Source organism: Chionomys nivalis, chromosome 24 (genome assembly GCF_950005125.1).
Source record: "Chionomys nivalis chromosome 24, mChiNiv1.1, whole genome shotgun sequence".
Classification (NCBI taxonomy): Eukaryota; Metazoa; Chordata; class Mammalia; order Rodentia; family Cricetidae; genus Chionomys; species Chionomys nivalis.
Genome location: NC_080109.1, coordinates 6,067,135 through 6,092,780, shown reverse-complemented (window position 1 = coordinate 6,092,780; position 25,646 = coordinate 6,067,135). Strand labels below are relative to the sequence as shown.

General features: G+C 46.6%; 1 protein-coding gene across 5 annotated transcripts in view; it reads right to left on the bottom strand.

Moving 5' to 3' along the window:
* Fnip2 (folliculin interacting protein 2) overlaps nt 1-25,646 on the bottom strand; it is a 97,825-nt gene that overhangs the window by 8,895 nt on the left and 63,284 nt on the right. For all 5 annotated transcript variants that reach the window (XM_057756944.1, XM_057756947.1, XM_057756946.1 and 2 more), the window contains 7 exons: nt 22,580-22,781; nt 22,035-22,123; nt 19,949-20,095; nt 19,672-19,841; nt 11,485-12,787; nt 10,462-10,618; nt 29-229 (listed from right to left, as the gene is read on the bottom strand). In XM_057756944.1, coding sequence (XP_057612927.1) covers nt 29-229; nt 10,462-10,618; nt 11,485-12,787; nt 19,672-19,841; nt 19,949-20,095; nt 22,035-22,123; nt 22,580-22,781 — 2,269 coding nt within the window. The remainder of the gene's footprint in view (nt 1-28; nt 230-10,461; nt 10,619-11,484; nt 12,788-19,671; nt 19,842-19,948; nt 20,096-22,034; nt 22,124-22,579; nt 22,782-25,646) is intronic.

Genomic DNA, 25,646 nt, shown 5'->3' with positions numbered 1-25,646 from the left:
TTTTGATGATGAAAGGCCAAATACTTACAAAGTCGGCAGGAAGGTGCAGCTTATAGAGCTGTAGAATGGACTGAAGTAAACAGGACACTTGGTTGGAGACCAAGACATCCTGGCCCAGCTTCATGGTGTCCATCACCTTCCTCTGACTCGTAGCCACCTGGACGGTCCATTTCTCCGTGTCGGCGATGATACAGACAGCTTCGGCTATGGGCTCGTCAAGTACTGGATGCTGAAAGAGATGCAGTGGGTGAGGGTTCCCCAGCTCAGGACGGACGGAATGTTCGGTGCGGCATCAGAAGACGAAGGTGTGGACTGCAGAAGTGTGGAGCCTCACGGTCCCCCAGAAAGGGGTGCCACTGAACCAGCTTGAGACTAGTTAGAAGGTCTGAGATGGTTCAGAGGGCTAAGTTCAGTTCCTGGGATCCACACGGAAAGACACTCTCTCAAGTTGTCCTCTCATCTCCAGATGTGCGGTGGTCTCTGTGGGCATGCCCCACCCCCCTCCACACACATAACACACACCAAGTAAGTTAATAAAGACTTCTAAAAAACTGGTTGAAATGGTGTTCTTCTTAAAAATCTTTTTGACAAAAACCAGAAGGTACTAAGGAGTTCATAGATAAACAAAAGGACTTGATTTCCCCATGTTTCAAATCAGTATGAAAGACTGTACTCCCATTCAGAATGAGAAAAACCAGAATAAGCTAGGGATCCCATTGCCATTTTTCTAATAACAAGGTCAAGGTAACATTATACCCTTTAGGGGTTGGGGAATATGAGCAGAATGCATATTTTAAAAAATAGCAGGCATGGTGGTGTGCACTTCCAACCCCAGCCCTGAGGAGGTGGAAAAAGAAGTATTCTTGGGGTGCACTGGCCGGGTGGCCAGCCAGCCTAGTCTAATTGGTGAGTGCCAGGTCCTAGTGAGAGACAGGGTCTCACAAAACAAGGTAGATGCGGCTGGAGAAATGGATTAAGAGAAATTTCTGTTCTTCCACAGGACTGGCATTTGGTTCTCAGCACCTGCTGGGCAGCACACAACATCCTGTAACAGTCTCTAGGGGATTTGATGCCCTTTTCTGGCTGTGTTGGGTACCTGTACCTATATAGTAGGCACAGAGAGAGAGAGAGAGAGAGAGAGAGAGAGAGAGAGAGAGAGAGACAGACAGACAGACAGACAGACAAGAGACAGAGAGAGACATCTGACTGACATCCATCATTTTGCTGGGAGGGTACTGAAATGCTATCTGGAAACTTGTCTTTATACTCTTTGGGGTCTCGTTTATTGACATAATTTACACGTGTTAAAATTCAGTAATTATGTGAATTGAATTAGTTTTAACAAACGTATATAGCTGTGTATGCACTGCCGTAATCACGTACTAGAAGTTTGCAGGACCTACAGAAGTTCCTTTGTAGTTAGTCCCCTGTAGCTACCCCAGCAACCACAAATATGGCCTCTAGAACTACGGCTCTAACTTCTGTAAACTTTCATATAAATAAGATCACATGGCCCACAGTTTTTGTAGTTTCTGGCTTCTTTAAAAATAGCACTTTTAAGAGGTAGCTGTTTTAACGCAAATTTGTTGCATTTTAGTTCCCTATTTTTGAGTATCCTCTTGTAGGAGTACAGCACACTTTGTGTATGCAGACAGAGAAGGCAGAGACGCAGGACCCAGGTTCCGTTCTGGGGTTGCCCTGCCTGCTGTCTGCACCAAGCCCACGGCTCTGCTGCTCTCACCAACTGCATGGGTTTCTTGCATCCTTCCAATAGAGAATCTCCTGCCTCCCTTATGACTGCGGGGTCCTGCTAACCAAGAACCTAACGTACATACACAGCACAGCTGTGCGACAGTAGCCTCGGCAGTGACTAAGGTGTGGAAGGCTAAAAAGAGACCAAATTTCCACTGTCACAGAGCCGTGTTAGCAGAGATGCCATTTCCCTGTTTGTCATGGACTCTGTTATTAAAAGGGCAGCCAAGGCAGCTCTGATTTTCTTCTCACAGATGAGGAGAACTATCTGATGGGCTGTGTGAAAAGCGCTGGGAAAACACTTCCTGTGCTATGTCCAAGGCTTTTCAGGTTTCTGTCTTTGCTTCTGAAAGGGCCAGCAACCAAACACTTAGAACTGTCCAACATTCCTTCAAGTGTAAGTACCAATGAAGAATCTGATAAGCTGTACTCTGCGTGAACGAAGTTATCTTCCCCAAGGCAATCCCCATGGCATACAGTCTCGTGCACAGACGATTACACGGTTTTCCTACACACCTGCTCACCACCCTCACATGTCTCACATGCAAATGCATCCTCCGCAGCAGACAGCTAACGGTGCAGCATCTGGACTGGGTGCAGCTCAGTGTCGGTTCTGACTAGGTGTGCCTGCCTGGTGTTCTGCAGTTCCTTCCCGGGTAACGCAAGTCTCAGAAATTTCCCAGTGTAAGTTCCCCCAAGGTTTTGTTAATTGGGGTGTCGGATTTCACAGCCTGATGACCATCTCCCATCAATGGGCTTGGTCTCTCTGAGCAAAGAAAATGAAAACATCGTGTGTGTGAATTCTGGACCCAAGCCCCTTTAACTGCTTTGTGTGTGTCAGGAATGCAACACGGACCTGTCCTTCGTCACTGGCCACATGCCAGTATACTGTAAACTGAATGCATGCCAATTACATGTTTAAAAATATCTGTGAGACGGGCTACTACTGCTGCCTGAGTGATGGGATTATCACACGAGTGCCACCATGCTCAACTTCAAAACCTAGTCATTAACACACTGAATTGCAGGTGATTTGGGTCCCAGGTCCCACATGATCCCTTCTTATACGATCTCCCTGCTGCAGAAAAAAGGAGGGAAGGGGTGTCAATCTGACTGCCCAGTTGTCTGCAAGGTACCACCACCAATCGGAAAAGTGTTTTTCTTTTTTCTTTGGGGGGGGGAGGCTTTTTCAAGACACTGTTTCTCTGTGTAGCCCTGGCTAGACCGGGCTGGCCTTGAACTCAGAGATCTGCCTGCCTCTGCCTCCCAAGTGCTAGGATTAAGAAGACGTGTGTCACCCCATCAAACTGGGAAGAGTGTTTTTAAGCAATTCAGAAGGTTGTAGCAACACACATGGCCAAGAAGGGGAGAGGCGCTGGTAATATAAAATTAAAGTAACTCATTAGGAAAAAGAAACATGAGGGGAAGAACATGGAAAGTGTGAGTCCCCTTTATTCTACGGGAACAAGGAGGAAGAAGACAGGAGAGAGGCACAGGATCTGTAGGTCAGCGGTTTCCTTAAACCTCCTCCGTAGCATAGGCGCAGGCCATGTGAGAAACGGTACTTATTGAATTCAAGTAAAGGCTATGCACGGGGAAATGATGGGAGTCCTGGCATCTTGCTCTCCCCGACAGCATGGATTTGCTGTTATGGACACCGACTCCAGCAAGAGAGAAATGTTGAAAACTTTCAGAAGAGGGCCCTAAAAACACTTCAAGAATTATACACTCTCGGACTGAATTCCTCACTCAGTCCCTGAGAATGTCTGTAGAGTTAGCAGCGTACACCCACCTTCCAGCATCACTTCGAGCCTGCTTACTCATCTGCAGGCCAACAAGGATCTTCCAAAGAAATGACTCTCGAGAGTCAGGGAAAGGATGAAGCTAGAAAATGGTAAAAGCATCACCAGAGATTACATGAGCGGTCATGTGAGGGGACTGGACCTCCACGGGGTCAGAGGGAGACGGCGCGTAAGCTCCACAATTCTAGAGACCGCTGGTAGTCCTTACAGAGGCAACCCTTAGAGAGGAGCCGGTTTAAATCCACTGCGATTGGGCCTCTAAGTCGATTGCCAGGCTTACAGACTTTGAGGAAGTCCAAATGTCCGTGTTTAAAGTTTGTGCAGTAATATGTATCTACACCCCCAAAGCCGTGGAGCTTAATAAATCTGTGCTTTTGAGACATGTGCGCTTACCATGTAGAATCCAGTCTGCTTAGGATTCACTATGGGACCAGGGTAGGCCTCAGTCTCCTTAGTGCTGTGATTATGATATATTTTTCTCCACGTTTATTTCTGTCACTGTGTTCTACCATAGCAACAGGAAACGGTAGCAACCATACCCAGCCCTGGTCCTTATTTTACAATTCCCCTTTGAGAAGGGTCTATAATGATGACCAGCCTGTGTCCCGCACAACCCAAAGCTGCCACTTTTACAGGCCATCAGCTCCTCAATTTGTATACGGGGATGGCTGACAAACCTAGCTTTTGGGAACTGCCAAGACCGAGGCTTATACCCTAAAACTTCAATAACAATGCCATCCCAACATGTTGGAGGGCAACATGTAGCTGGTACAGCATGTTGCTGGGCTCCTACTCTCGGGCTCCAATGGATAATACATATGCCTATCATATCAAAGGCATTCCAGCATGTTCCAACACTGCCTCGGTGTAACTCTCCTGTAGCTTGTTTCAATCAGTGGAGAGACGGAGCCAGCCAGGCTACCTGAGAGGCTGCCACCAGACTGCAAGTGCATCCAACAGAGTCAGCAGACAGCACAGCATTTATACCGCCATTCGCATGTATTCGGCAGAGTCTTGTTCCTGAAAACAGGGTCAGCATTAGTCACCGGAGACTGAAGAGATGCCACATGCTGAAGAGGAAAGGGTCTCATGATGCTGTACGACTGTGTTCCCAACACTTAGTAGACCATGCAAGAACACCTCACGCTCAAGGTCAGCACAGGAAAGGAAGCGGGCACTCCGAGCAGAGCAAGGCGATCTAGAGTGGTGAAAAGCCCAGCTTCTGTGTGCTGTGGCTATGGCTATAGTCACTGTGCCCACTGGGCTGACCCCCACAGTCAGCCTGTGGCCACCAGCTCAACTGCTGGGCTGAGATCAGATTCGATGTGAAGGGACAAAAAGGTGCACCAAGTCAGAGTTCCAGAACCACGTCATGTGATGAACTGTGTGACCACAGTGCAAGAGGAGGCTTGCAGCTTTTGTGGAGACACACATAAATGTTAAATATCTCATTAAAAAGGAAATGGAAAAGTGATTGAACTATGATACAACACACACAAGAGACAGGTCTGAAAGACTTTAGCCTCCTGTAAGAAAACAAATACAGGGAACTGTTCGGATGGCTCAGAGGGTAAGGGCACTCTCCCAGAGAACCTGGGTTCAATGCCAGAACCCACACAGCCATCTGTAACCCCAAGTCCTCTTATGGCCTCTGCAGGTAAAACTCCCACATCCATAAGGATAAATACATTTAAGAAAAAGTAAATGCAACAAGCTGCAGGCACCGTGTTAAACACATCACTCTTCCTCTGTTATTTTAAAGAAAGATGATTCATGTTTCTCTTTATCCCAGAAGAAGGCATATTCCCATCAATTCCAGTTCCAACCATAAACACATAATGTTCTAAACCCAGTTTTGTGAAGTCACCTATAATGAACAAGCACTTCTTATGCACCATGCACCAGGTGGCACACTAGGAATACAAGGAAGTAGGGCTTGGTTTTATGTTCTAAGGTTACTGTACCTCTATGCAGAGACACACACACACGAGCGTAGATGGGTGAACATGTATACATACTGACGTATGTATGAAGCTGTGTACACATATACTCACGCTATATAAAGGTCTCACTAAACAACAACCCTCATTCCCTGGAAGGATTTCAGTTCTATCAGTAAAAAGTAGTTGTCAAAATTCAGCTATTACGCAAAACATGTAGTTTAAGACTCAGAGGTATAGCTCAATGAACACGCGCCTAGTATGTGGGACGGAGGGAGGGGAGGGGAAAGACAAGTGAGATTGGCATGGTGACACATGCGTATAATACCAGAAGCTGGGAAGCTAACAGGAGAACTGCAAGTTCAAGGCCCATCTGGGTTACATGGTAAGATGCTGTCTGACAGAAAGAAAAGAAAGCAGGGAGGGAGGAAGGAAGGGAGGGAGGGAGGGAGGGAGGGAGGGAGGGAGGGAAGGAAGGAAGGAAGGAAGGAAGGAAGGAAGGAAGGAAGGAAGGAAGGAAGGAAGGAAGGAAGGAAGGAAGGAAAACAAACACAAAACTCATTTCACTTAAAAGCCCTGTAAACACATCTCCCAGTCCCAATGGGGTTGCATCCGGGGCTACAGCCACAGAAGCCAGAGCTGCCCCAAGTTACCCGTGTGTTCATCATCAACCTAAAGAGATGGAAAGACCGGGGCTCCTCCAGAGCTCCTTCATTTCTAACCTGTTGATTCTGAGGCGGCTGCTGACCTGGTGCCCTGAGTACTGCGCACTACTTAAGTAATGCTTTCTTGTCTGATGGGGCAGGCTGTTCCTTTGTAGTCTAGCTGGTTGGCTGCCCATATGAATTACTTAGTATTCATGAGCATGCATCACAGCCAGGCACTCAGCAAAGCTCCTTATCTGAGCTACTGACTCCTGCGTGATATTTCTGGAGTCAATCTGTTGCTACTCTTAAAATTAAATGGAGCAGGCTGCTATAGCCAACTGTTATTTATAGATTGGTCTGCAAAATGCCTGAAACCTAGATCACTATTTTGTTTTGTTTTTTAAGCTAAAATATGATGTTAATTTTGGTCCTGATGACCTTACACAGCGAGAGATACCAGCCTGCTCCCTGTGACGTGACGGAGGGCAAATTTGTGTGCAGGCTCCGCTCAGTCAAGTCTGGCAGGTGCTTTCATGAACAAGAGTGTGTGGGACACCTGTACATCTTCCTAACCTCTGATAGCAATTTAAGGGTATCCCCCTGTGAGCAACGCCTCTACTGCTTTACTCTTGAGGCACTTTCTCATTTCCTGTTTGTTGTTGTTTTTTCAAGACAGGGTCTCTCTGTGTAGCCCTGGCTGTCCTGGAACTCACTCTGTAGACCAGGCTGGCCTCGAACTCACAGAGATCGGCCTGCCTCTGCCTCCTGAGTGCTGGGACTAAAAGCGTACACCACCACTGCCCAACCCACATTTCCTGTTTTAATAGTTAACTTTTCCAGGGCACTGTACTTTAGTCGTGGGCCGGGCACTGTGCTGAACACTTGATGTGGATTATAGAATTTTCAAATTCAAATGACATTGGCACAGTTTATTTTATAGAACGGAAACTTCCCCCCAAAGGCCACAAAGGCTTTAGAACCGAGCTATAACTCAAACCTAGGGTGCTTCTTCGGAGGCACAACTTCTCACAGGCAGGCCAGAGGTCAAATTTAGGTATACATCCATCTTGTATTTTGAGACACGTGCTCATAAAAGGACCTTATTAATGAGGCTGGGCTTGACCGGGAGTGAGCCTCAGCAATCTTCCTGCCTCCTGTCTGTCCAGCCACAGCACCCAGCTTTCCTGCCTGGGTCCTGCAGACTGGACAACTCCTCATGCTCACGTGGCAAGCACTCTCCTACTGAGCTATCACCCCAACCTGGAAAGCAAACTCGGAACCATTGCACCCTCCTTTCCCTGTTCCCGTGTCCTCCAACATCCTCCTCAGTGAGATGGTGCCACTGGCCTCCCTTGAAGGTCGCAATGAGTAACGCCAGGACTCAGACCCCAGCCAGTGCTGCTGACGTCTCTCAGGCCCACCTCTGACCCTGGTTTAGTCACTAACGCTGCCGAGCTGGCAGTGCTCACTGGCAGACAGGATGCAGAAGAGAGACGAGGCTGCTTGAGGGTCACAGGATGCGAGCACTGCTGGCCTATGTATGCGTCCCCTGTCTATTCACAGTGAAGGGAAAGCAAAGAGAAGAGCACATGTAATTATAGTTGATAGGAAAAAGAAGCAAAGCTGAGTAACATGTATTAGGAGGCACGGGTTCCAATGACAGACACACAAAACAGCCAGAGAGAACCTCAATCTTAGTGCATGAAAGCCACGAAAAGGAATGGCAAAAAGCCTCTTTCAGAGGGACTAGTGGTAGGTTTTCTGTTCCCCGATACATCAAGGATAACAAAAAGAGAAAAAGACACCCTTGATGTTGAATATTCTAGGAAGAAATTTCCTCATGCTCCAAAGAAAACTACCGTGGCTACACAATGCTTATTAACGAGGCCAGACTTTATCATCTCAGCCACACATACGCCTAGAAAACAGATCAATAACCTCCATCAATTGCTTTGACAAAGTTATTCAGAATCCTTCTTTAAAAGGAATTATGAGTCTTCAAAGCCTGGCAGGAAACGGAAACTATTTAGACTCCTCCAAACAGGTTGTGAAAGCGAGTGGCGCCAAGTGATTTCCCCCTTCTCTCCCACAGGTCCTCGGCCTCCACATCGCTCTCACAGCTACAACCTCCTCAGCTCTGACAGTCACTGTCCCTGGACAATCACCAGAGTTCTTACAAATACCCTGTTTCCCACAGATCTCTGTGGATGGAAGTGAAATCCCTTCTACAGTAAAAACAGAGCATTGTCACACACCGGAGTGTGAGTCCATTTCAAAACAAACTCAGCAGCAGCATGGTGGCACACAAGGGAGGCAGAGGCAGGGGGATCTCTGGGAGTCTGGGACAGCCTGATCTACAGAGTGAGTTCCAGGCCAGCCAAGGTGAGCCCCTGTAACTAACAAACAAAAGCAAAGACTCATGAATGTGTCAAGTGAGATTGGAAGCCCACTAATGCTAACTAGACATATTATGAAGTTATTAGATTTTGAAGGTATTCTTATAAGCCCTTCACAGTTTCCTATCAACACCATGTACACGGCTGCATTTGGTATATGCCGACATCACATCCAGGTTATTATACCTAATAACATTCAACTACAAGAGGACCTTATAATTTAAAGAAACATGAGCCGATAGAGTGTAAAAATGCTATTTTTTTTTAAAAGGAAGACATGGAAAAGCTTTCAGAGGAATGACAGTGCAGACATGGTTATTTTCTCAAATGTAGGAATTACAGAGCCAGTTATAATGAAAAATCTATTATTCAGAAGTTAGAACTTAATGGCCCATAAAAATGCCAAAATTTCCTGAGTTGTGTCACGGGTAAGTCAGAGGTGATTATCAACCAGGAGGTTACTTTTCCATGGTGGTAAGAGAACCTGGGCCCATCTGGGCAAAGTATGCAGCAGCTGATATACTCAATGTCACCGAGGACAACCCCACCAGCTCCCAGAGTCTCCTCGTGCCTCTGTCAGAAGCAGAACTCAGGCTTGGTGGAGAACAGGCGCAAGGAGCAAAACCCAAGTCCTTAGGAATCAAACCAACAGCACAACAGAAAGCAAACACCCCAGGGCTCTGCACACGTGGATACGAGCAGGAAGTAGCGACGCATAAGGCAACAGGGTCCTTTCGGTCCCCAAGACCAAGATGCCGTACATTTCTAACTGCAAAACATCTATGCTTGCACATCTGCTGAGTAGCAGCTCAATTAAAAACAGGTCCATCAGACTGACATAGTTTCCAGACGCGTTCAGCTCCTGTCATGCTGTAGATAACAGAAAAGCACTCAGCAGGAGCTACAGGCAATTTCCCAGTCATACCTGTAAATCTCTCTATAGCTTTCTCCTCCCAGCTATCAAAGTGAGCTTGATGGCAAAGCAGTTAAAAAATTGCTTTTAGAAACTTGCAAGGTTTGAATAATAAACAAGCCGTACGAGCATCTCTCTGGTCTTCCTTCTGAAGGCATGTCACTGTCACTCACCATTTGTGCCACTTATCTGTTTGCCAGGACAGCCCATGGCCACTCACCCCTTCTTTGCTCTATTCTACCTTCGTTCTAGCCCCAGGAGGCTGACCTCTGTGGACAATGGAAAGGATCTATATCGCAGCTGTGCCCTTTGCTGTGCCCTTGCTCTCTGGCCTCTTGCAGAAGAAACTAGAGGCTGGAGGAGAGAACCAGCAGTCAGATGCCCCACCTTCCTTACTGTCCCCAGAAAGGCAGTTCCTCTTCCTGCTCCTAAGACCCTACAGTTCTATTGCTACCTGATTTCCCTCTGCTGAGTCTAGCCTGGTCATGCTCACAGTCCCAGGACTCTTAACTATGTCTCACTGGTTGTCATGCTACTCTCTGTCTTTATGAGCTGTAGACGGAAGTTTCTGTTCTGCCTGGTCCTGCAGTCGTTCAGTCCCAAAGAAACATACAGAGGCTTATATTCATTATAAACTGTTTCACCTATTAGCTCAGGCTTATTATTAACTAGCTCTTACAACTTAAATTAACCCATAATTCTTGTCTATGTTTAGCCACGAGACTTGGTACCTTTTCTTGGTGCAGCATTCTCATCTGGCTTCCTCTGTGTCTGGGTGATGACTACAAACTGAGCCTTTCATCTTCCCAGAATTCTCCTAGTCTGGTTGCCTCGCCTATACTTTCCTGCCTGGCTACTGGCCAATTAGCGTTTTATCAAAACAATACAAGTGACGAACAGGGTACAAGAGCATTATCCCACAGCAACAAGCAATCCTCTGCACTGATGCTTTCAGTGTAACTGAAAAGCCCATTGCTGGCCATCCAGTGGTTCTATACCGAGGTCACTTACATGCACCGTGTGAATCAGATCAGCTGCCAGGCACTGCTTCAGCTTCTCATCACTGCTGGTTCCATGCAGCACCAAATCCGGCATATACGTAGCACAGTAACCCGCCAGAAGTGAGCGGCCAAAATTTCTAACACTTGGTTTGCTGGTGCTCTGAGACCTGAGACAACATGAGAATGATTAAATACTTAGTTAGAAGCACTCATTTTTGTATTACAGTGGGAACAAAGCCTCCAATGAAAAGAGAAAATATCATAGTCTCCTATAGCCCATATCAGAGTCTAGAAGGAGATCATGAATGTGAGCAAAGAGGGGATTTTTGGAGGAAAGGAAGTATTTTAGTTAAAATGGAAGCCTGGAAAAAAATATACTTTTTCCATGGCTCTTAAAAACTTCATTCTTAAGCCAGATGTCAGTGTAAGGCCAGCCTAGGCTACACAGTGAGACCTTGTCTAAAAAAACCAAGGGATCTGATCTTATTCCTCACACTGAGCACCCGCCTGATGTTCAGTATGTCAGTGTCAGAAGCATGAAAGAGGAGGCTGCGGATCACGGTGCCCAAAGCAAGGCGTCATGAATCTGACCTCATCTGCAGAGGGAGGTTGTCCACCACAGTGGGGAAGAACAGAGGGAACTTTTATTTGCAACTTTCAGTCACCACAGACCAAAGGACCAAGCTGATGGAGTGTTAATGAGAGTATGAAGTGGCGGGGGAGCCTCATGGCCGGTGTGACACCAGGTGGAGCTCTCCCCTCCCTGCTAGCATGGCTGCTGTGACTCTTGACGCCCCCAAAATGTCTCAAGAGCTACAAAGACAACCTATCACCAGTCCTCTGTCCAAGAACACAGCTCCACTGGTTTGTGAGCATCCTTGGAGACCACACAGGCTGGGACCCCCTGAGAAGTAACTGGCAACCCCTCTAATATTTAAGAGAAAGCACATATGGCGTATAAAGCGGTCGTTGACAGCTACCGTGGTCATAGAGTCAGGCTGGGGACAGACTCTAGTTCCCCGGGCAGTGTTACCTTGGCAGAGGCAGCTCCACTTCCAAGGACCCTTCAGTCCTGTCACAACTGTGACCTAGGTCTAGCGGAGCTAATGCGCCCGCCTCATCGTCACTGTCTCCGAGAGCACTATCCAAGCTTTCATTCCTGGGAATGTCTCCTTGCATCCTGAAGTGGGCCTTACCACTGGCATCCCCACAGGGGACATGTGAAGCACCCAGCAGGCTACCCTGCTGGCTACATGTGTTTATAGGCTGTGATGAAGGTCTTTTCCTGCCTTTTAATTGCACATCTCCAGTGTCTTCCAGTGGTTTCTGGCCACTGGCTGCTGCACAGCTAGAAGGTTCGAGGGGGCCTTGAGCTTGGCTAAGCTGTCCCACAGCACCTGCCACGATGTTGGCCTGGAGGTGTCTGTCCTCGGCGACACCTTCTCCCCCTGAGAACTGGTCCTGAGGAAGGGCTTTGGAGGAACACCTAGAGCCATGATGGTCTTGAGCCAGGCCAGTGTCCATGTTAGGCCTGGCAGAGGCACTAGTCCCATGGAATGGGCCACAGGTCTTTAGCCGCTCCTCCATTTTTTTGGTGCGGCTTTCAAAGTCAGACTCTGGAGAGACGGAGCTTCCAATGTGGAAAGTGACCTTTTCAACAGAAGGCTCCTCCTGGGAACGTCTGTCAGGGCAGGGCCAGGCTGACGATCTATCAGTTGCTTTCTGTAGCATCTCCCCATGCAGCTCCTCATGGTCAACTCTACGATCCATGCTTATTCTTACCGTGGGAACCTCAGAGCTGGGAGGTCTTGAAGAGACATCTTGGGGTGCCTCTTGATCATCCTGGCTGTCCTCACAGAATACACCTTGAGGTGTCCAGGAACTGTCAGGTTCTGCCTCTTGGAATCCCACGCTACTGGCCTCAGAACTCTGCTCTGGCCTCTTGCACTTGTTTTTCTCAGGACTGTGACCCAGTTCACGAGTATGCGTGCCCTCTGGGGTCTCAGCAACTCCTGTAGGTTCCGGGCTCCTCCTCTCCGTGGTCACTGGCGGTAGGACCGGCGGCACAAGAGCAGGCTCGTTTCTCACCGTGACGACCACGTACTCAGTCTCTTCCACCTCTCCCTTTTCCAAGGCTGTTACAATCTTGCTCCCGTTTATAACCTGGTCATCCTCACTAGGAGTCCCATTCCAGGTCAGCTGATTCTCTTGTAGTTCCGAACAGCGGAGAAAGTAGGTCAGAACATAAAGGATGCGCTGGACCAAATCCTTCTGCTTTCCAATCACCACTGTGCGGGTCAGTCTCACCGGAGAGCCTATCGCTCCATAAAGGTCACCTACAGGGCAAAGATGGAGTTAGAATATATGGAATATCCACCCTCTACAAGAACAAAATTAGTTACTTGATTCTCAGCCTCCAGGCGCTTCTTGAGGCACCAGATATGAAGTTTCCAGGAATGACCATGTTCCAGCTGCCGGGACACTGAGAGCAGGTCTGGAAGGCTGGACAGTTTGCAGCCTAGCAGAGCACAGCAGCCGTGCTGCTGGACACACAAGCCATGCACTGGGCGCAGCTGGTTGCATGCTGGCCCAGGGAAGGCTGAAGCCACTGTTCTGCATAAATGACCAGATCTGCTACATAGATATCTTGCAAGTTATAAGAATTTCTTAGAGGAATACAGTGGGTGGGGAGTGTGTCCTGGGAAGGACTGGAGAGAAGGCTCAAAGGTTAGGAGCGTATGCTGTGCTGAGGATCTAAGCTCAATCCCCAGCACCCATATCCTCATTGGGTAAGGCGTCTCACAACTGCCTGTGACTCCGGACGGGCCGCCTTCTAATCTCCTCAGAACTCACATGCACACACCCACACACAGAGAAACAAGTACAAACACTAATTAAAAATAAAAAAAGAATCCGAGGATGGTGACTCTTACGGTAAAATGTAAATTCAAGAATTTAATTACTTCAAATGATATAAAGCAAATCAGCTCAAATTAGTTAACGAGGTAGTGTGTGTAGGGCTCTCTTAGTACATGGTTTTGCTCAGAGTAGACTCTGTTTGATTTTTAAGAAAAATTACCCACTCGTGAACAATAACCTGTAAATTTTCTTTATTTCATACCGTATGAAAAGCCTACGGGACACAAAACATGTCTCCTTCGCTATATTCTGGTAAGGGGGTTAAAATGGGCTAGTTAGCCAGTTTGGGGTTCACTGAAGAGTGGAAGAAGACAGGAGCCCTTCAACAGAGCTACTGCCAGCACATTCTACTGTAGAACATACTGATATAAGGATTAAGAAGGGGAATAATGCAACAGAAAGGATTAAATGGGGAGGAGACAAAGGGCAGGATAGAGGAGGGAGTATGGGAAAGATAACTAAGATCTTTCAAAGAAGTCAAATGGAAACCAAATACTGTAGAAACTTAACACACCTTGAAATGTAGCTACCTCTAACAGGGCAACAATGTTCCTTTAGCTACTACAAACTATCCAATAAAAATCACAGAGTCAGGGATAGGTTATTTCTTTAGGAGTTGTCGGCTAATGAGATCCCACAGACCCCGAACATGACAGGCTATTGCCAATGCTCTTAGTTACACTCCAGAACTTCACAGTAAGACCTTATTGCCAAAGACACCACATAGGGACATCAAGCAGGTGCCCACCTGCAGGCTACGCCCTACTGGCTAGCCTTCGTAGTGCTGAAAGGGAGGAGACGCAATCACCAAACATATCTAGCTGGGAACCCTGTGAGCTACAGTAACGACTGACTTGGTAAGACACGCCTGCTGGTGCAACAGAGGCAAGAACTTGGAGGGAGTAACTAACCACTTTTTGCTTGGATTTATGTCCTGCTCCACAGAATAAAACCCATATCCAGCACAATGATCAAGCTAAGAACCTATGGCTGGACGGGTCACAGGCCTTCGGGAGAGTCTCCTAATACGGTCCTCCTAATGGAAATAGTATTTCTAGTGATCTACTGTGTACCCATAGATGAGTGCATCTCTCAGGCCTAATCTGAGAAGCTTCTATTTACAGTAGCTGGATATTTGCATAGGGACCTACAAGGTACAGAGGCTAAGAGACTGCAAAATGCTCAGCCTTAAACAGAACACACATACTGTATCCCCCTTTCTTAAGGGTTTTTGCAGAAGAGGGAACCAGAGCATCTAAGAGCCAGAGGTAGTGGGTGACTCCAAGGCAACCATGACTTCTGGACACAGCGGGGCAGCAGCTGCACATAGGAACTCACAACAGTCCTGACAACATGCACAGCACTTGACGGACCACATTCCAGAACAGACATGGGAGCTGGGCATAAGCTATGGAGCTGTGGGAAAAGGACAGTTTTCTCTTAGTATGTCCCAGTGAGCCGATCGTATTTCAGGGGAAGACTACACACCCAAGATTATCTGAGCAACACCAATTGGTCTTGATGGCTTTATGCTCACTAATAAGGTAGACAACCAACATCTACTGAGTGGGTAGGCACTTACAGATTATATTTGCACAACCAAGCAAATCAACCAGAAGGCTGAAAGCCATTAACACTGGAAGCAGTGTCCCATAAATAGAGACGCTCCTCTGTGACAGTTACGAAGAAGACTGGGGGACATCAGGACTCAGCTGGGGAATGCGTTCCTAGTGAGGCAGGAAGCCACAGGCTAGAGCAAACTAAAATTAGTAGACCGAGGCTGAGAGAAACACTGTGAGAATGGGCAGGAAGCTCTCTCTAGGGAACCATAAGGAAGTTTGTCCTTGGGAGTGTTTTCCCCAGTGCACAGCTTCCAAGAACATTTAAAGGGCAGGACAGAAATAATAATAAACAACTTTTCTATAAAAAGACAAGACTGAAGGCTTACAGAGCTCAGAAGTACGGGGAGATGCTATGGTTTGATCTGAGAGAACTGCCCTGACCACACGAGCTCATGCCGTGCCTTCCTTCTGATCCCGTGTCCCCACATTTCGGGACGTCACAGTCACTTCAGGACTCAGAGGCGTTTCTGTAAACTCAGTACTACATCCAAGCTGGTCCTGGTCACGTGGGCCCACGATCCCAGTTACTAGAGAGGCGGAGACACGAGGATCATGAGTTCCAGGCCAGCCTGGGCTACACAGTACGAAACAAGCAAGCAATTATTTCCCATCTCTCCATAAATACACAGATCTAAAAACGTTACCAAATTGTTTGAACCTGTTTTAAATTAATTTTCTAAGTGTTGGAGCAGCATGGTCTATGATTTCTTACAGATCACAAAGGGTTACTCCTGTAGCTGGTACACAGCATCAAAACTAGAAAAGCACAAAGCCCCTTCCTCAGGGGAAGGGTTCAAAAATCCTCCATTAAAAAAAAAAATGGGGGTCTTTTGAAAGAAATGGATAAAGAAGAGGTAAGACATATTGCTAAGTAAGGGTTGGTGCTGTGGGATAATGTTTTTGTACACGGTAAAGATTTTTTCACTTATATTAGTTTAATAAAATGCTGATTGGCCAGTAGCCAGGCAGGAAGTCTGGTGAGGCAACCAGACTAGGAGAATTCTGGGAAGAGGAAAGACAAAGTCAGTTATCAGCCAGATGTAGAGGAATCAAGATGAGAATGCCTTACTGAGAAAAGATACCAAGCCACATGGCTAAACATAGTCAAGAATTATGGGTTAATTCAAGTTGTAAGAGCTAGTTAACAATAAGCCTGAGCTATAAATAAACAGATAGATAGATGGATAGATAGATAGACAGACAGACAGACAGATAAGCAGGCCTTCTGTGTGTTTCTTTGGGACTGAACAGTCGCAGGGGAACAGAAACTTCCGTCTACAGGCTGGGGAAGTAAGTGCTGAGCTAGGGTACTCAGAAGGAGTGCTCACATGTCTGAGGGCTTAGGTTCATTTCCCAGAATCCACATAAGAAGCCAGGTATAGATACACATGTCTGTACCCAAACTGCTGGGCAACAGAGAGCTCCTGATTCATTGAGAAAATCCTTCTCAAGGGAACAGGCGGAGTAACAGAAGAGAACATCTGACCTGACGTGGTTGCATGCACCTGTACCATCTATATGGATATACACATGCACATATACATACGCATGCCCACATGCTGCTGAATAAAAAATGATGAGGAGTAAAACTAGATGATAGTTAGCATCAAAATCAAGGTGGGCAGCCTTTTCTGCAGAGAGGAGGAGAAACAGAAGATGTACACTTTCTTATTGTTAGACTAGATTTACAAGTGTTTATTACTTTTGCTTTTTTGGACAGAAAATAACTAATTGCTGCAAAAAAAAAATGCTCTAAAACACAGAGATAAGTTTCACTTCAACCCTCCCAAAGACTTAGTTCCCTTGTCTATAAAATGGACAGGTATCTTGATATCCTGTGATAGTCAAGTGTCAAGCCTAATAGTCATTTAATCCTCATTAAATCTCATCAGATCTCATCAGGGTGAAGAAAAGAGATGGCATGTTTGAAAACAGGTCAGGTAGGATTACCCATTCTGTGAGGAGAAATAGAAATGAAGAAAGATACATACAGTTCTGCTGTCTGTGGGCCTCGTCAAGCACAGCGAGATGCACACAGTAGTGATTCTGGGAGAGGGGCAGGGAGACTGGAGCAGAAACAGATTTTAAAACAAGGATTCCCAGAAATCTAAATGTCATGTCATTCATGCATTCGGGAAGATCAATGAACTCCGAGCAGGAGAACCCAAGTAAGAGTAGATAGGCCTGCTGCAGCGGAAATGTCCAAACCTCGAAGGCAGCAGGCGAAAGCCCACTCAGCTCAAGGGCAGATTTCTCACTACAGCAAATTCTCTGCTGAGACACCACATCCTAAAACTCACATTTTACAGAACGTCTGCTATCCTGTTTAAACGCTTTTCTGCCCACCAATGGCTCCCACAGGCCACTGGTGGGTAGTATCCCTAATGTGGAAACCCCGTGCGTGGTGCCCATGGGAACAAAGGCACCCAGCTCACCACCTTGGAATATGGAGAGACTGCAGCTGAGAAATGGCGCAGGAGAGACGAGAGATGCGGGCTGTCCTGATGAGCTCTCAGCAAGAAGCTGAAATCATTCAAGATAGAACTGGTTTTATTACTGAGGAAACTAGATTAAAATCACACCTGCACTGCTGTGTAGGCCCCAGAGCTTGCATTTTCCTGCCTACCATGGCACACAGAAAGAACTGTGTACATCTTCTAATCATGGAAATGCCTTCAAGGCTGTCAGATGCTTTCCTGGTGCAAGGCTTCATTCATTCCCTCCTCAACCAGCTCCGAACAACACCCAGACCTAGGAGGGCATCTTCTCAAGAAGAGAGAACTGAAGACCTTCGATGGTGTATATCTCCAAAGAAAAGCAATGAACAACAAGCCCATAAGAAGGGATTTTTTCCTTGTTACACTGAACACATGGAATCAGCGGCTCCAGGGAGCTCAATCCCACAGGAGAAGCAAGCCTGAGTCTAAATACATTTATCTAATTAAATGCATGGGGCTTCATTACCATTGTTTGAAAATCGACTCTACACCAGGACACACGATTTCCTTAACATCCAGCCCATCCCCCTTCAGGAGGAAATGCTCTATCTTGGAAAGAATGTCTTCCCATTGAGGAAGACAACATAAGCCCTCGAGAAGAGCTACTCATCCCTGAGCAAAGTGGCAAGTTTTGAGCAGTTCCTTGTACCAAGCATCAAAATATTAAGCACTGCACTTTATTTTTATTTTTTTGAGACAACGCCTTGGGTAAATAGCCTAGACCAGCCTACAACTCACAATAATCTTCTACCTCAGTCTTCCAAACCCTGGGATAACAAGTCACGTAACATGGTTTTACTCTCCATGACTTCTTTAGGTAGTTCATTAAAAGCACACCTATTACTTACCCTATGAGACTTGTATCTCCTTTTGTGTCTCATAGGCATGAGGACAAGAATGTAATTTGTGCTATCAAATAAGGACACCTGTGACAGGCAGGATGAGAAACTCATCAATTAGCATGTGTATCCAGTACTAGCAACACTGTGTGTTACAGCCTTAGTGTTTGTTACAGTTTCTGAAACACCCTGTTTGCTAGGACTAGAGTGCTTCTCCCAGCCCGCTGCTGTTCCTACCAATTACCATTTGGAGATTCCCTCAGCTAAGCCTTCCTGGAAAACGTCATTCATCTCTTTCTCCCTCTGTAAATGCCCCACAATGGACTTTTCAGGTAACAACATCAGAGCAAAGGTGCTTTGTATAACCGATTGCATCTCACAGCAAACACAAGTCCTGACCCCACCCCGTCTGATGTGTGCTTGCTTAGCCACATATGAGGCCCCAGCCAGGTTCTATCCTTAACACACAGAAGGAAGAGGCCCAGGAAGGCTAGCAAGTGACTGCCTGCAGAAAGGAACCAAGTGCAAGGCTTCGGACCCCACATCATCCACTTGCCCACCCTTCTCCATGCGCTACAGTGTTCTCAAATGATCTGGTCATGGATATGCCTTGTCCAGCAGGCGGCACACTAATGCGTCCGAGAGGCTGAGTTCCAGCACACGGGCAGAATGTCATGTAAAGTAAGTCACGTTGATACTCTCTGAGAATGAGTCCAGGCAGACAACCCCAGTCTCGCCTATGAAGCGCTAGGTTCCTATACTCAGCCTACACATATGGGTTGAAGAAGTGACAGACAAGACATCAGACGTATGGCGTAGCCAGAAAGGTGCAGCTTTCCCCTGGCCTTCTCTTTCCCCAGCCATTCTATCCTACAGGCAATGGTTCTCACTTGAGTTCCTTTGGCTGCCCCTCTCCCCAGGGAAGCTTGGCAATGTTGGGAGACATTTGGATGGTTATAACTTTGGGCGGAGAGGAACTGTACTGGGATCTAACCAATGGATGTCAAGAGTCTGCTGAGCAACCTACGAGATGTGAGGCAGCCCTCCTCTGCCCCGTCACAATTCAGCCACAGAGAATCATCTGGCCCAGTCTGTCAGTAGCTAAGGAAACCATGACAGGATGAACAGCCTCTGCGACGTGGAGAACTTAGTTGACCTTCACTGCCTCAAAACAAAGTTACCAGTGAGGGAGATGGATGCGGAGCAGTCTCATTCCTGCCAGAGACAATCCTTGAACAACTGGGCTGGAAAGCCAGTACAAGCCATACTTTCCAGCACCCCACCCTGCCCCGCCCCCCATTTCATCAGCTATATCCTCTGAGCAGTCAGATTAGGTACTAACCCAGCTGGGCCCAGAGAGGATTGTACGGATGTGTTTTGGCCAGCATGTTCACCGACTGAGAGGTACGCTTCTCCGAGAAGGCTTTAATGGGGGGGTGATCAACAGGCATGACAGTTGGTACCCAGGCCAAGTGGTAGGTTAACACGGCAGTCAGTAAGGCGGCAAAAAACCTTGGAAAGACGGACAAAAGCACACCAAAATTAATCCAATACAGAACACAGCCACGTCCTGTGCAGAGCACACACTGGCTTGGGATCTGCCCACAAGTCATGCTTACTGGTTTTTGTTGACCTGCTCGATCAGAAGTATAAATTCCTTGAGAAAGCGCTGGCAGAGCTGAGTTTTTTCCAACGTACTCGACATCATGGTGAGCCACACTGGTTCGGCTATCCTTGGAACAGAATACAAGTTCCAGATAGTCCCTCTACAGGAAGAGAGAAGGGACAAGAACAGTTGTTTTGGGTATCTTAGTATCAAAGAATAAAGCTGATCACTGTAATCTGGATATGTGTTCGCCTTAAGGAATTAAAAAATAAATTAACACAGGTTGGCAAGACAGATGAAGCATACTTGGATTAGACTATGTAGCCATGTGCCTAAAGCAATCAGGACAGAACATGAATATACCTCGACAAAAATAGAAAACAGAAAACAAACAAACTTCACACCTCAAAAAACAATATTTACTGAGTGAAGAAGCTGTGACCGCAAACTGTACGTAACAATAATAATCAAAGAGTGTCCACTTAAGAATGTGGGGTGGGGAAGACATGGGAGGGTTCCTGGGAAGGGTAGTAAGTAGCAAGGTCTAGGATTTACCTACACGAAACTCACGTCTCAGCTAGGCATGGTGGCACACACTTTTAAATCCTATCACTCAGAAGGTAAAGGCAGGTGGATCCCTGTGAGGTCAAGGCCAGCCTGGCCTACAGAGTGAGTTCCAGGACAGATAGGGTCTCACTATATAGCGCTATTTCAAAAAACAAAACAAAACAAAAATCCAAAAAACAAACAAAAAAACCCCAAAACCCAAAACAAACAAACAACAAAAAAACGAATCATGAAAACCCTCATGTCTCTAAATATTAGTACATTATTTTGTCTGATTCTGGAGGGCTCACGGTGAGAATAAGTAAGCAACTTCTACGTATACAACCTCAGCTTTTTGATTTCTGGTTTTCACCCCTGAAAGACTAGCGTTCAGATCAGCATCCAGACCCTCAAGCACAAGCCAGCGCTGAGTGTGACCCCTGCAAGGCTGTCTGCAAACCTAGAGCTGCCCCAACGAGACAGCTCTCCCATCATCTCCACAGCACTTCTCAAAACGAAACAACCTAAGCAGTTCTGTTTCCACAGCCAGTGCTCAGAAAAAGCGGTTACACTGCTTCAAGCAGCACTGAGCCCATCAGCGAAAGAATGGTCTAACATTCTAGGAAATGTAATTTTTTTCACCTCTCAGCTATTCGGTTCATTCACTCCCAACAGCTTTGCTGTGAGATTGCATTCCCGACTGAGAGACTGGCTCTGAGAAACTCGGATGAGCACAGCGGGAGAAATCCCCATACCTGGAGCAGAGTACCTTGCTATCCACACTCTGAGGGCAAGGACTACAGAAAACCAGCGTCCACAGGTGATTGGCGGACACAGAGGTCAGTTAGATTCGCTATCCAGACCAGGGGACGGACCTCAGGCATGGCATATGCACCAGACCCACTCTGGGAAGTGAAAGCTAGGTCTCCATGAATGCACACACTATCTCCATGAGCTCTAGGGGATAAGCACTCCTGAACCCAAGCTTCTCCATCTGTGAAAAGGGTAGAGGGGTTTCCCCTTCATCATGAATGAGACGATAGACGTAAGATCATGGAACGGACTTATACGACATCCTTTAAAATTACTTTCTAGTTCTAATGAAAATAATACCATTAATCTAAGTGAGGTAATGCACGCCTTAATCACAGAACTTGGGAGGCAGAGGCCAGTGCATCTCTACGAGTTTAAAGCCAGCTCAGCCTAGTAGGCAGTTAGTTCTAGGTCAATTAGGACAACACAGTGAGACTATCTCAAAATAAACACAAAACTAAAACGAGAAAACCTAACAACACAACGAAGAAAATAATTAATCCGATTAAGAACCGCCAGGCACAGTGAAGATTACTTGGGGCTGTATTACTCAACCTGTCCTCACGGGTGGAGACATTAAAATGACTACAAACCGCCAGTCCCCTAGTCTTCTGAAAGAGAGAGAGAGAGAGAGAGAGAGAGAGAGAGAGAGAGAGAGAGAGAGAGAGAGCGCAGTTCACAGCAGCTGGCAATACTGTGGTTCATCATTTCCTGCTGGAGTTTCAAACCTTGTACCTTACCTGAATTCTCCCAGAGCTTCCATCAGACGGCTCACATAAAACTGGACACGGAGACTTGATTCTGCGATCTTCCTACAGGAGATCATGGCCTTCATGGGAGAGAGTGAGCCAAATTACTCTCGGAGAAGAAATTCCTTTATAACTGACCAGCTAGGGCTCATTAATGAACAATGATGTTATAACAAATTTAAACACACATAGCAATGGTGCATCCCATTATCAAAAAGCAGTAATTCCCTTCCCTACAGCAACCAGTGTCAGATCTCCAGCCTTAAAAATCCCAACGCCCATCATTCTAGGGCACATTTTGACTTCCTTACGCAGGCCATCTGACATACACAGACAAGTGCCGTCTTTGGCTGCAAATATCTCCCGTTTGCCAGTAGGTTTCAATCTTATTACCTTTCATTTTCTTATTGAAGTGTTCGCTTGGAATGGATCCCAGGGCCTTGCACACGCTGTGTAAGCGCTCTACCCCTGAGCTGAGCTGCACCCCATCCCTTGCACACGCTGTAGCCCTGAGCACGTACATCCCCATCCCCTACCTTCTCAATGGCACTCTTCAGCCTGTTCATGTGAGATTCAAACAGGGGGAAATGGGAGAAAAAGAAGTCCTGGAAGTTCTGCTGTGCTGCTTCTCTCTCGCACAGGGAAAAGATGATGCTTATGGCAATTTTCTTCCTTCTCACTATGGCTGGATTGGAGCTAGAGGCTTCGTCAGCCAAGCTAAACGTCTCATCCGCTGACCTGGAGGAAAATTAAGTTTGAAATTGAAGTGGCCATGGATCAGTGAATCACTGAAGGTAAGCTGTCTTGCTGTGTGACGATACCTCAGGAAGCAAGGCAGACACTGAGAACTGAGTTGGTCATTCACCTGCCTCAGATCATCATCTTCTCACTCCTTTGTCATGAAGACTGAAGGACCACTTACCACACATCATCACCCTGCCATCAAAAGAAGTTCAAATGAAAGCCACTGTTCATTTAAACGTTTGCCTCTCATCCTTTTGACAACTGTATTTAGGAGGAGTGTGAGACACCGGCTCAACCAAAACACAGGTTCTAGCTGTGCTTACTGTACAGGCCTGGTGACCCGAGTTCCGTCCCTGAGAATCACAGAAAAAGCTGGATGTGGCAGCACACACCTGGAGCATTTCCACTGTGAGATGGGAGGCAGGGGCAGAAGAACTGGTGGAGGACACACTCACAGGCCCGCTAGCCTAGAACACGTCACATACAAGAAACAAGAGAAACCCTGCCTCAACAAGCTAGAAGGCAAGAACTGACTCCACAGAGCTGCCCTCTGATGTCTACACAGGCCCTCTGGCACACGCTGGTTTGTATCAAACAAAGAAACAAATGAAATCGGTCCTTGGTTTTTGTTGATAGGCAAGAAGAGATGAGACACTGAAGACCGGTCCTACGGAGTATTCTGTTTACACAGACATCACGCTTCAAGGCTTACTAGTACCTTCCCCAAGGGTATTAAAGCCACCAGAGGAAGCTACTCCTTTAAATGCCCTGATGAAGCCAAGTGATTAACTGACTGAGCACTCTGGGAAAGCCACTAAGCAGCAAGGCTCAACACTCTTTGGGTACAGGCAAGTTCTCAAAGAACTTATGATCCTTCTGAGAGGCGGCTTCTGTAATAAAAAGAACTACAGAGCCAATAAATTCTCAATACATATCCAATCTGTCTTAGGGATAATACAATTCTGGTTGAACCACAACTCTGATTTAAATGCTATGAAAAGCCGGGCAAGCGACCACACAGCTACTAACACAGAGTGAAAAGGAGAGCGTTTGTTCTGTTCTCCAAAGGCACCGCAGGGAAGGTCGGAAGCTTTTGCAGATGTGTGCAGCTAGCCTGCCACACGACAGCATGCAATACATGCTCTCTTGGTGGCCAACTTTACCATCTTTTGGGATCTATTCCAAGTCTATAATATTCTGTAAGCTTTAAACTATATCTGGATCTTACTAACATCTGCACACCAAAGTTGCACGGTTAGGAGATCTGTTTAAAAGAAAAAGTGTCTTGCTCTAGGCTCTGAGGGACGGTTTCTGCATTCCTTAGCATCCCTCAGATGTGGGATGAGGGGATGAGGGACATGGCAACTCCTGATCTGTGGGTGTCGTGTGAATGTACCAAGTATCATACCAATCTACCAACTCAGAAATCTCCAGATCCCAATCACCAGAAAAAGCTCCGAGAATCACACAGAATGTCACATTTTCACAAGGGAAGAGATCGGATATTTTAAAAGGCTCCTAGTCTTTGTTGTGAAGTCCTTGTATTAAAAGTTTGTTTCGGTGCACTACTTGATTTCTGTCCGGGCATGGCGGCACACATCTGTAAGTCCCATCCCAAAAGACTGAGGTAAACTGAAGAGGTAGATTTGAACTCAAGTTCAAGGACAGGTTGGGATAGCAAGACCCTGTTTCAAAAAAAAAAAAGAATAGCAACAAAATATTCTTCTGAGCTATAATGCAAAACTTGCCTCTTTGCTGACTGCGCTATTCTTTCTCAAAAGCAAACCACTTGTATCATCATTCCAATCCTCCTCCAGCCAAGGTGGTCTTTAATAGCCAAACTGTGATCAACACCGGGCTCTATTTATTCTTCATCTCCATCTCTACTGTCTCCACGCCGACGGTCAATTTGGCTATTGGTGTAAGCCCAGCAGAGAGTGCCACCTGCTGAACTGCTGTGAATCCTTCCTCGCTGAGCAGAAACTAGATCTTACCAGCTACATCTCTTCACTAAAATCTAAAGCTCCCCAGCTTCAGTCTGTAGTCCTGGGTCAATATCCAAACTGGAATAAATCATAGAGAACCTTAATTATCTTTTAGGTATTATCCCACAATAAGGGATGTTTGAGCATGTGTCAAAGAATTCAATCATATAACCAGACACTTCTCCAGGTCACCGGGTAGGCTACACAAGCTGTTTTATAAATATTGAACTGAAGCAGTGCTTGCCTGGGGAACAGATAGCTCTCTGGTAAGGATGCTAGAATTATAACCTAGGATAGCTGTCTGCCATTCTTGGCTTGCTGGATGACCAGATGTCCACCCCGCCTGCCCCACCAGCTCCAGCTCATGCTGTTGGAGGCTCTGTGATGGCTGCAGTTCCACAGGAAAGATGGAAGCACAGATCAGCCCACATGTTTCAGGACAGAAGAACCACGGCTGCACACTTAGGTCTTTTCCATATAGAGAAAGCAAGTAGAGGGGGTATAGTAGTTCACGCTTTTAACCCTATCACATGGAAGCAAGGCAGGAGTACCATGAGCTCAAGGCTACTGTGGGCTACAGAGTTAGATCCTACCTCAAACGAAACAAAGCTGTGTTTTGTTACAATTAAATGTGTGTGTGTGTGTACTTCAAAATCATAATCACTTAAAATAAAAACCATCACCGGGCGGTGGTGGTGCACGCCTTTAATCCCAGCACTCGGGAGGCAGAGACAGGCGGTTCTCTGGGAGTTTGAGGCCAGCCTGGTCTACAAGAGCTAGTTCCGGGACAGGCACCAACGCTACAGAGAAAAAAAACCAAAAAAAATATTTTAAAAAAATATAAAATATAAACCAGCATCATTTTAGTTGATAT